At 32.2% G+C, this 12,982-nt stretch overlaps 1 protein-coding gene across 12 annotated transcripts in view; it reads left to right on the top strand.

The window, feature by feature from the left end:
• LOC145934856 (metabotropic glutamate receptor 8) overlaps positions 1 to 12,982 on the top strand; it is a 117,469-nt gene that overhangs the window by 97,891 nt on the left and 6,596 nt on the right. For 11 of the 12 annotated variants that reach the window (XM_083035714.1, XM_083035741.1, XM_083035732.1 and 8 more), the window contains 8 exons: positions 1,789 to 1,915; positions 2,627 to 2,738; positions 8,236 to 8,459; positions 9,688 to 9,968; positions 10,607 to 10,911; positions 11,023 to 11,151; positions 12,398 to 12,554; positions 12,639 to 12,946. In XM_083035714.1, the coding sequence (XP_082891840.1) occupies positions 1,789 to 1,915; positions 2,627 to 2,738; positions 8,236 to 8,459; positions 9,688 to 9,968; positions 10,607 to 10,911; positions 11,023 to 11,151; positions 12,398 to 12,554; positions 12,639 to 12,946 (1,643 nt within the window). The remainder of the gene's footprint in view (positions 1 to 1,788; positions 1,916 to 2,626; positions 2,739 to 8,235; positions 8,460 to 9,687; positions 9,969 to 10,606; positions 10,912 to 11,022; positions 11,152 to 12,397; positions 12,555 to 12,638; positions 12,947 to 12,982) is intronic. The other variant, XM_083035750.1, reaches the window with a different exon arrangement.

The raw sequence follows: 12,982 nt of genomic DNA, 5'->3' as shown, positions 1-12,982 counted from the left end.
CTTAATCTAAACTTAACTCCTTGAATGCGTAATGAGTACAATTTCCAGTGTATCTTATACATACATATTGTATATATTATATAGATATAAAGAATTTCGCCTAATTATTTTCGTGCTACGAAATTATCTCATCATTTCGTCCTATGTCTGACTTAATCTAAACTTAACTCCTTGAATGCGTAATGAGTATAATTTACAATGTATCTTATACTTTTATATATATATATATATATATAATATATATATTAAATATATATATATATATATAAGTATAAGATATACTGTAAATTATACTCATTACGCATTCAAGGAGTTAAGAATAGATTAAGTCAGACATAGGATGAAATAATGAGATAATTTCATACACGAAAATAATTAGGCGAAATTCTTTATATATATATAATATATACATATGTATGTATAAGATACACTGGAAATTGTACTCATTACGCATTCAAGGAGTTAAGTTTAGATTAAGTCAGACATAGGACAAAATGATAAGATAATTTCATGCACGAAAATAATAAGGCAAAATTCTTTATATCTATATAATATATACAATATGTATGTATAAGATACATTGTAAATTATACTCATTACGCATTCAAGGAGTTAAGTTTAGATTAAGTCAGACATAGGACAAAATGATGAGATAATTTCGTTGCACGAAAATAATTAGGCAAAATTCTTTATATTTATATAATATATACAATATGTATGTATAAGATACACTGGAAATTATATTCATTACGCATTCAAGGAGTTAAGTTTAGATTAAGTCAGACATAGGATGAAATAATGAGATAATTTCATGCACGAAAATAATAAGGCAAAATTCTTTATATATATATAATATATACAATATGTATGTATAAGATACACTGTAAATTATACTCATTACGCATTCAAGGAGTTAAGTTTAGATTAAGTCAGACATACGACGAAATGATGAGATACTTTCGTTGCACGAAAATAATTAGGCGAAATTTTTTATATCTATATAATATATACAATATGTATGTATAAGATACACTGTAAATTATACTCATTACGCATTCAAGGAGTTAAGTTTAGATTAAGTCAGACATACGACGAAATGATGAGATAATTTTGTTGTACGAAAATAATTAGGCGAAATTCTTTGTATTTATATAATATATATTATATATATATATCATATAGATATAAAGAATTTCACCTAATTATTTTTGTGCAATGAAATTATCTTATCATTTCGTCCTATGTCTGACTTAATCTATACTTAACTCCTTGAATGCGTAATGAGTATAATTTACAGTGTATCTTATACTTATATATATACACTAGCCTCCTGACGTCGATAGCTCTTTAATGTTTGTTTTTCTTTATTTATATTTTTTAAACAAATTCAGCAAAACTGTTTCTTTTAATTTGGGGGTTTAACCCCCCCCCCTTCCCAGGATCCGCCAGTGTCTAAAATTGATTCTTTATATTTCATATTTCATTTTCAGAACTTTCTTGATTCTACATATTTTATTATAACTGTCAAGTAACATTATTATTATTCTAATAAACTTTTTTATCCTATTCATAAATTTGTATTATAAGGATAACTCAAAATTATATATATAATATGCATTATATTTATTATAAGTTCACAGAATTATAACTAAAATCACAATAATATCAATTCAAAGATATAATAATTTTCTGAGGAATTTTTTGGAGGAGAATTAAACTCTATATATTATACATATTATAATTACATAATTATCGCATTTAGATTGTCGACACAGCACTTTATTTTAGGTCGCCAAAACACGGAGATTAAGTTCAACGCCGATGGGGACGCCTACGGATTTTACAACATCTATCAGTATCAAAGGAAGGAAGAGGGTCGCTTCGATTACGTCCTCATCGGCACGTGGAGGGAAGAGTGAGTAGCGATCTTCGATTCAAATAGGATTCGCAGACTTTGTCATTTATCGTACGGGCTGCACAAACTGTTATATTAATCTTCAACCCTCCTATCTCATACGACACGCTATTGTAATCCAGTTACAAAATTGATATGACTATCAATGTCACTACGTTTTTCTAAAACCTAATATACACCTACATATATTATCTGCGGACAGTCTATACAGATATCCACTGCCCACACATAGATATATATCTATGGTTTGTATACAAAGTATTTTATATCTTACACATTAAATTATAGAAATATATTTTTACAATATATTTTATCCAATCTTATAAATACAATAAAAAAATATTTTATATTGTTACACTGATTAGCTAGAATCTTGTCATTATTTTATATGAAATATGATATATCATCTCGTATACTTCATCATTGTATATAATTCATAATAAATGATTCGTCTATTATATTCTTGTAAAATAAAGAAGAATGAACCGACATAAAAATTCTAACACAAAAGATGCTAAATTGAAATGTTTTTATATTATAATGTTTGATTAGTATTATCTTAAATAATTAGATATTTTACTTTAAATAATTTGAAAATGCAGAAAATTGATTTTGCTTGCGTAACACTTTCCATGTTGTTAATTTAACGCGATAAGATAAAATCAGTGACGGCGTCCAATTTATTAATTGAAGATTAATTTACTCTCTCAGGCTCACTCTGGACATTAACATGACACGATGGGCGACCGGAGTTGGCGAGTTTCACATTCCACGAAGCATGTGCAGCGATAACTGTCCGATGGGACACGTCCGCAATTTTGTAGTAAGTGCATATTGCAAAGTCTGAGAATAACCAGAACCGCTGAGTGCTGCACGGTTCTATTAGCTGACAGGATATTCACGAGAGATTTATCGATCCATTGAATGATGAAAACAACAAAAAATTAGAGTAAACATTAAACGAGATAATGGAAGATAATTAATATTTCTTCACGTTTTTTAAAATAAATATTTTACTTCATCAATATTATATTTGCAAATAAAATTTGTGTAATAATCTGATGACTTTATCAAAAATTTAACAGATTGACCAAAAGATTATTAGCGGTTAAATGGAAATCAATACGTTAACTAAGTAATAGCCCGCTAATTCCCGTTACATGTAACCTGTTGTTACGTGCCGAAATTTGTTTGCGGTTTATCTCTAATCTCATAAACTCGGCTTTTGGAGTTAACAAATTTTGAAAAGATTATTCAAATTCCATATTGCAACTTATTAATGTATAAAGGTTGAGCTATTATTTAACAATCTCCAACATGATTTATATCTCTCTTTTTATCATGATTAGTACAATTTATAATTCATATGACGAAAACGTCATAAACAGCATCATACATTGCATATTTTAATACACTTACTTGAATTTGCATTAACTATGAGAAACTATGAGGCTATCTCAACAACAGTTCAGCTTCTCCTGCGCGTGGTTTCTGTAATTAGATTCTAACATATATTTCGACTGAAATTCTCTGCGTATGTGTGTGTGTTGGAAGTCCAATTGTACAATTCCCACAAACTTCTATGATATGCGAGTTACATATAGTCTAATAAAGTGTACGCACGGACTATCTTCCAGCTCTCTCTGATCTCTTCTCTCCGATTCTCACTTTCCGTCCTCTCAACGGGCAAAATTTCATGCAAGTTAAAGTAGATCTGTAATTGTGTCCCAATCTCGAGTTTAGCCCTACATGTGCGATCACATACTCGACATTTACCCGCATACTTCTTTTTGGACGTAAACATACATAAATAAGCTGGCAAAGTAAATTATACAAAGCAACACGTTTTCGTACATGTATTTATTTGCCATTCAGAGACTCCTATTACTTTATAAACGTAACTATAAAAAATATAATTTCCAGATTTTCAATTAAAAATTTATGTTATAATATTAATTTTCGAAATTCTCACAATTTCATTACAGATCCAAAAGTAATCAAATATCAGGTAAAAAAATTAATCTATTTTTATACTTAAAAACCAGTATTAAAATTATAACGCAAATAATTGTGTAAATATTCTTTATAAGTAATCTTTTTTACTTATTTCTTGTGCTTTTTCTAATTATTCAGGCGAATTTAACGATCTCTCTGTAATATTAAAAGAAAACTTCATAAATTTACTCTTTTACTTTATTGTTACATTCTTATGTTATATTTTTTGTTTTAGCTTTTAATATTTAATTAAATTAATATAGAAGCCATAAATTAGATTATATATTCTAGGATTAAAGCTATATTGGTGAAACAGCTATGCCTTTTAACAGCTTAGACCCTTTGGGATATAACTCATTTAGGTCACATGGTTGTGAGGTGGTCCTGAATGTGGCTTAGAAATATTTAAAGTGGCTCATTTAATCTTTCGTTATCAGTAGTTAATGACATACGCATTAAACTTTCTTCTAATTGACGGCGGTTTGCTTGAATTCCGTAATGCCGATAATTGGCTTCTCTTAGTCGATATCGAGCAAACAAGAAGAATTTGATATCGATGGTGAGTCGCTGTAGCTAGAGGCATTATCGAACGTCTCATTACGTCTTATCTTTCGTGACGACTAATTAACTTTAGAATCTTGTTACAGAAAAAAAGATTATTAGTTACGTATTTCCTTTATTAAGTCAGATATAATAAGATTTTTATCTGAACAGCGAAAAACATTACTATTTATATCATTTATTTTATGATAGTAATATTATAAATATCAGACATTTAAATTGGAACTACTTTCTGCAAACAATTCTCTATTTTATTTATTCATTTTTTTCATAATATTTGAAACGATTAGAAGTAGAAGAAACAGAAACTTAAACTTTGCGAGAACACAACAAAGTTCTGATATCTCCATTTATGTTTTTCAAAGTACTTTTTAAAGAAACGAAAACAAAAATATTTGCTTTGCCTTGTTCTTTTATGATTCGTTATTTTTAAACTTTGATTTCGTTTGTTGGGGGTGATAAGAAATTTTTCGCACAAATTCCAACTTAGGTTCTCTTTAACCTTAATCCAAGTCTCTTAAATTATTTTCTTTCTCTCTATCGTCATATCATCTACCTTGACTTTATCACTTATGCGCAATTTACTTCCGGATTTAAAGGCGATCATCCACGACCTTAATCTGCGACGAACCATATGTTCTCTGTATCATTCGTTTCTCCTCCTATATATATATATATATATATATATATACTCATTCATACTTTTTATATTATCAGCCTGCACACACATATCTCGCAAAAATTCTCAAGCAGAAAAAGCAAATTGTCATTTTTAAACTTCTTACTTGCACATATGGGAAACTTTTACCGAGGATTTCAGTTTAAATTTTATTCAACTTTGGAAAAAGGGAACTTAAAGTCTTAAAGTTTCCTAAATTCCGTTTTCAGTTATCTATCTCTCGCCACAGCGACTTCCGTTTTATCACTTTTCCGCAACTCCGCTTCCGGAATGAGCTTATGCGAGATTTAAAAATTCAATCCGCGCCTAATCGATGGGGTTGCAATGATGAAAGAGAGCTCATTGACTGTGACGAAAGTTTCACGCGATGTTCATTATAGACTCTCATTAGGAAAGTCTGATGCTCGCCATTCGTGAAAAGCTGACGCAAATAGCGCAATTTCATGCGTCGTGCCTACGATTGCCTTCATTAAACTCTATATTGCTTGCATCGCACTCCGATGAATCCTCGATAAAAACTTTATCGTGTTCTACACGGAAAAGAACTTACGAAATATCTTGCTACATCGATAGTATGTGCGACCAAATTTATTAATCGATCGATAGTTCCGAGCAAAAGTCAAAAAAGAAATTTCTAGATTGAATCTTTGGATCTTTTACCTATTTTTTTTTAATTTATATTTATATTATATTATTCTCTCTTTTAAGATATAAATAAAAATTTTGCATTACAAACTGTCAATGTTCAGTAAATTCCAATAGTGTTCAAATTTGTTAATTTTAATTCGTTTTACATATATTATTTGCAACGATAATTTTACTTCACTGTTTTAATTTTAGAGACACCAAAATTTAATTTCTTGATATTTATATTATTCATAATCATATCTTATCCATATAATTTAGGAGAAATAATATAACATATTATACTTTTCAGCCTTTTTTATAAAAAAAAAAGTTGAAAAATATTGTGTGGCTTTTGTGGTTGCAGATAAATATATTTATCAAATATAAATATATTTAATCTTCGCGCATAAAAGAAAAAAAAATGTATAAATAAAACTGAATACTCTTTCTCTCTTCTTCTCTATTAAAATAATTGTTCTAAAAATAGAAATTGTGCACATAAATCTCAATAAATTAAATAGATTTGCAATATTAAGATAGCAGTAGCCAGAATAAAAATTTATGATATAAATATCTTTGCACAATGTATCTTACATTGAAAATATACATTTATTACACAATCTACGTAAATTCGATTAAATCAAATTTGAGTCGAAATTTAATAATAATTGATTCATGCATAATTATTTCGTTTATTAAATGAACCTGAACAAATATTATATACGCACACATGCATATATAATGCATTTAAAATGCAACTCATTGCATTTTTCCCGTCACTATACGTATTTAACAATAATACAAACATGCCTGCAATTATCATAGATGCGATTTGTTAAGCGCGGCGTAATTAAATAATTAATGAATGACACGCCGGGGGCGACAACTGGTGCGTGATTCGTGTCACGAATTAGATTTATTCACTGCTCGGTTGAAGTATGTGTATTCTGACAAATATCTATTAATAAATACCGTTGTAATGGCAATTAAAACGATAATTACCGTCGCATTCACTCATTTCTGCGCGATCACGTGCATACTCAGTTTGATCCGTGACGCGAATAATGTGGTCTACAGTTGTTATAATAATTACAGAAGTTTTGATTGCGGTTAATGCTAATGACTAATGCTCATCATCATTATGTCATTAGCATTATCATATTATTATGAACAGTTAAAATGATATACAAAGTGTTACGAATCAGTTAATAACAATTATATACAATTTCAGATTAATTTAAACATAAGATAATTAATTCTTAATGACTATTTTGATAAACAATTCTCCAATCCCTTTATATACATAATGCACGTAATATACTTTAATAAAGACACACACACACAACACTCATATACATTTATATAATATTAAATTTCCTATTTTAGTTCCAAAAAATATTATATTTCTTTAGTCACTCCTTGTGTTCTGTCAATCGACTTTTATTTATATATTTCGTTGATATTATTATATTTATGAATATTGCTTGAGTAAATACTTCAAATACTTTGAGTAAATAATTCGAATAATATCGAGCAGTTTTAAATTGCGATAGAATTGTAAGTTTCATTCTTAGTGAAAACTATTTATTATTTTGATATAAAACGAAGTTCTCGAGCAGCAAGCAAGATTATTAATAGCTCCATTTCTCCATGAATCTGCTGTAAATAATTCGAATTCGTTTTGTTTGCCGTAGACAAAGATCTCGTCGCCTAACCAGACTCGATATTTTTTTAGCAGTTGCATGAGAAAAATGAATTTTTCCTAAATACCATTGAACCGTACGTCATGTTGAAATTTTTTACGTCAATATTTTCCGAACGTTTAAACAAAGATAGTTACTGACATATTGTCACGTGTTGTTCAACAAAATCCTCTCGTTTAAAAGTGTAAGCTTGACTCGTATGCCAGTCGTGAAACTCTATTTATATTGTTTCATCGAAATGACACCTGCTTTGCATTAAAACTCAATTTATTCATACTTTATACCAATGTACAAAATGCGACAAGAAATTATTCTATTTTTTATTTCACTATAGTTTTATATAATACGCAATAATTCACACAGTGTGACACACAGCTTATCTGAATTATAATGTCTTCCTTTCTTCGCAATAATAAAAAAATATATCATTATTAAATAATCGCATTAATAATAATGATTATTAGTAACCAGATTAACAGTTAGAGAATTGATTCTAGTTTTATTATTTATATTCCTGAATCAATCGATGATCTTATCAAATATTAGGTACATCCATGGACTAACAATGGTCAATAATGATGATTCTGAACTTATTCAGAATTGATGATTATTAGCGATGATCTGTTATAGTTATAAGCTTCATTATTCATCATTGATTCATAACAACCGATTAATTGTCAATTATTCATCCTCATACATTCTCAATTTACGATGTGATCTGTGAATTATAAAGCCGTATTTCGGCAATTTCGCAGGAACCCTGCTGTTGGAGTTGTGTTGCCTGCCGGGAGGATGCCTACGTGTACAACGACACATGCAAGAAGTGTAATCCCGGGTATGCGCCGAATGCTACAATGACAGGCTGCGTCAAGCTCACCGCGGACGTCATAACTTGGACAAGTCCATGGGCTCTGGTACCGCTGATATTCGCGTCGATCGGCATTCTCAGCACTCTCTTCACCACTGTGGTATTCATACGGTGAGTCTATATTCTGTTCCTTATTTGTTGTTTCTTTTATGTATGTGTCTCTCATTATATTTTTGCATTACATTATACAGATTTTTTAGCAAGCTTGACATTAGTCTATATGAAAAAAATTACAGAAATTTGTAGTAAGAGAATTTTTAAATAATCAATGAATAAAGACTTTTGATAAATAAAGTTTCAGAGATAATAAGCAAACCTTATTTTTCAATTAATTCTAAAAGTGGACATTGTTTTATAAAATTAACTTTTTAATTTAAGATTTTATTATTAAACTGTATAATATCAAAAATTAAAAAGCAATAAATAACTTTCCTTTGATATTTCTACTAAAGAAGAATCGTAAAGTTGTCTCCAAATAATTTGTCATTAAGAAATAATGTCAAAACAGAAAGTAAAATTTTTTTCAATTAAACAGAATGTTCTAAATTTACAGAATAAAAATATTCGTCTGAATTTACTGACATAACAAATGAGTTACTAATATAACAAAAAGACATTCTATATATCTTCCTTTTTAATATAAAAGTAATGAGATTGAGTGAGGAATATTAGCATTGAAAAAAATGCTTAAAAAGATTTAAAGTCGATGCTTTCAAAGCGAAAATTTAATCAAAAGCTTCATTAGCGACCTATTAAACTTACTTAATTAGAGTACTAAAAGGTTTACTGCATTTTACTATATATAGGTATGCAAGAAAGGAATAGAATTTTCGGATCTCAAATTTTAATTTTATTTTTATTTCTACTTATCTAATTAATTTAGTTACTACATCCACACGAATCTAGTTAGTGCGGATAACAGCACGGATTTATTAGATCCTTCATATAAATTATAACTCGTAATTTAAATTAATTATCACACAACTCACAATGCATGAGGTTTTGAGCTTAATCATACATTCTTCAGAATAATTAATCTGGAAAGTCTTTTTTTTCAGAGAGCAAAACATCTAGATAATATAAACGAAAAGTTATTATATTATATATTTGCAGAATTATTATTTATTAATTAAATGTGTAAGTTGTTTAAACTCTCTATTTAAGATATGAAATTGATATAAAAAATATAATTTATATTACCAAAAAAAAAATTAATTAATTAATAATTAAATTTAACTTAAAATATAACTCTTAGCATTTATTTATAGCTATTATTTTGTATGTATATAGTCTTGATTCTTCTATATTACATTGAATATAATTTGTGCTTCAACTGTAGATTTAATCGTACTCCGGTGATTATGGCATCGGGACGCGAGCTATGTTACGTCCTCCTGGTGGGCATTCTCTCGTGCTATGGCATGAGCTTCGTTATACTGAGCAAGCCGACTACGTGGAATTGCACATACCTCAGAATCGGCCTCGGTCTCTGTCTCAGTATATGTTACAGCGCGATCCTCACCAAGACCAATCGTATATCGCGGATATTCAACCAGGGCACGAAGAAGATCAAGAGGCTCTCCTACACATCGCCCAAGAGCCAAGTAGTAATCGCTATCGGTGAGTACGAGCTGCACTCACCTCGGTAAACACATCGACAAGTCACGGTCTCGAGAGGATAATTGCACGCCGATGCTTGACGCAATCCTCTCCCTCCCTTTTGAAATAAAAGCCGGGGACCACCATATTTGACGAAAGGAAATAATGGTGCGACTTTTGCGATAAAATTTCGTATCGGTAAATTTCTCTCTGGGGGTAGAGACGATCAATTCGGATTTGACGCAATCCTTGTTTATTGCAATTTCGATCCAAACTAAACGTCATATTTTATATCGCTATTTGTCAGAAATTTCGAAGCGGAGTTATATTTCGTCGTTCTATTTTCTGCTTTAAATTTTATATAAACTATATTTTATTATACTCCTAAATTTCTGTAATATTACAACTATAAGTCTTTGCTTTAATCGCTTTCTTATTAAATTAATATGCATTTTTATTATTATGCTACAAAGAGAATGTCGTATAAAAATCTAATTACAGGAAAAGATTAATTTGCATATATACAGAAAAAAGAATGTTTCAGTTTCTCTACACTTTGATTTATTCTTCAATGACGATGCAAATAATCATTTTGCGAAACAATATTTATTTTAGAGCGCGATAGGGCCTAATCATTATGTAACTTCTTATTTACGCAGGAATTACCGCAGTCCAACTTATTGGCACTATCGTCTGGCTGATGATCGAACCACCAGATACCACAGAAATCCACCCTTATCCGCTGTCTGCGGTGCTGACGTGCCGCGTGTCTACGTTTTCGCTGATGATGTCTCTCGTCTACAACATGTTCCTGATCTTGATGTGTACCTTGTACGCGTTCAAGACGCGCAAAATCCCGGAGGACTTTAACGAGGCTAAGTACATCGGCTTTACCATGTATTCGACGTGCATCGTCTGGCTGGCCTTCGTGCCCATCTATTTCGGCACCAACAACGATTATAAGGTCTGTATCGCCGGAGCACAAAACAGATCACGCCATAAATTTTGGGCCTTATGACGCGTCTTTCTAAATTTGTTGTAAACAAATAAAGTTGAGCGAACGGCTACCTTGCAGGTACAGATCGCGAGTATGTGCATGTGCATCAACATCTCCGCTTCAGTCGCTCTCGGCTGCCTCTTCACCCCCAAGGTCTATCTAGTGCTGTTTCAGCCTTATAAGAACGTTCGCCCTGGACATCCTAACGTATGTACAATACTGGTTTTGTTATTCTATCCTTGTCTAACTATTAATCCGTAAGATATGAAATATGCAAAGCATTCTCTCCTAGAATTGACGGAAATTCCAGGGACGATTCTAAATTTCAACACGAAACAAAGCTACACATCTTTTTGCCAAACCGCTTTATTCTAAATTTCTCGCTCTTCCTGACAAATATATTTCTGTCTATTATTTTTTTTATGCTTTCACACAGCAATATCGAGACAAACATATTAATCTAATATAAATTCAAATAGATCGCGTAAATTGAGATTCACAATTATAAATGATTTATGCATTATATATGGCACAATGTGTGTATGAGATTATTAATGGTGAAATTTAATTCTCTCAGATAAATACATTTTTCTTCCTTTGTTAACGTTACAAAAAAGCCCCATTCTTTGATAAAACATTGTAGAAAATCTTAAAATCTAAAAAGTTTTATGATTATCTCATTTATATACGTGTATAGACTTTTATTAATAAAATTTATTTATTCTAAAAATGAAAATATGATAGAGAAACAGAATAATAATCTTTTTGATTGCGGAATGATTAGAAAATAGCATCGAAATAAAAAGAATATTCATTTATTCAAAATTATTCAGCATTAAAATTGTGAAAATTTAGAAAATCGTATTTTTTTATGAATAACAACCAGTGTAATAATAATAAAGAAACAAAATAATCGTGACGTGCTCCATGTTGAAGTACAGTCATTAAAACATTAACAATAAATCAAACAGGAGAGAAAGCGTGCACGAGTCAGACACCAGATGAATGAGTGGAAACACGTTATCCGTAGACAGACAAGAATAATTGTGAATGTTATACCGGATACCGAATTCGATTGGATGCACCGATGCACACCGAAGCGCATAAAGGCCGGACTCAAATTGATGTAAAAGCGTATGCTAACACACGAGAGCGGCTCGATCAATTTAACATTCAGCATAAGTTACCGCACTGTTTGTGGAATTTATGCTGAGCAAAGTTTCCATTCCATTGATCGAGATGTTTACATATATCCTACGCTTGTGTAACTTGGCAAATCACGCCGATGCACTTCGCAGTGCACCGTCCGTCCCTAGAAACGCGTCGAGCGGAATTCGTTATTAGAGACACAAGAGAACCCCCTCTCTTTATCAACCCTTTATCTACCCTCTGTGTGATTCACTGTCATCGCGACGGAACGACGAACGATTAAAATCCATTCGGACATCCGCAGACGGGCGGCATGCAGAGCGGCAATCGCGGGGCGTACAGCATGCGCTTCGCCGGCGGTCGCAGCCAGACGATGCAGAGCGTGACCTCGGGTTCGCGTAGCAGCCCCCCGCTGTCCCGCGGGGGACCGGGACGTGCGGATGAGCGGAAGCACGCGAACGGTGAGACCCAGGCGCTGGCGAGTCCGTCGGTCGAGGAGACCTCCGTTAGCTAGGTCGCTCTCATACACCTCCCTCCCTGTCCAGAGCATCGGGCGAGGATGCGCGAGACCGAGGCGGAGGTGTATGTCAACGATGACGATGACGGCGGCGGCGGCAAAGGCGACAAGGGCGGTAGTGGCGGCGGAAGTGGCGGCGGAAGTGGCGAAAAAGACGGGGGTGCCGGTGGCTGCGGGGCCGGTGACAGCAGCGGCGACGACGACGACGAAGAGGAGCGCAAGCTGTCGACCGTTCAGGAACTGTCTGAACTCAACACCGCCAGTCCGCCGATGAGTCTGGCGACGTGCCAAGCGTGCGAGAGGAGTCAGGGCGAGCCGTGCCGCGACTCCGATCAGGTGACGGATTTTCCTCGCTTTTGATAGAGGATTATA

This window comes from Prenolepis imparis, unplaced genomic scaffold, assembly GCF_030444845.1.
Source record: "Prenolepis imparis isolate NDT839.2.m4 unplaced genomic scaffold, iyPreImpa1.0 SCAF_1, whole genome shotgun sequence".
NCBI lineage: Eukaryota > Metazoa > Arthropoda > Insecta > Hymenoptera > Formicidae > Prenolepis > Prenolepis imparis.
The sequence above is the reverse complement of the archived record's forward strand: the minus strand, read 5'-3'. Positions and strand labels throughout refer to the sequence as shown.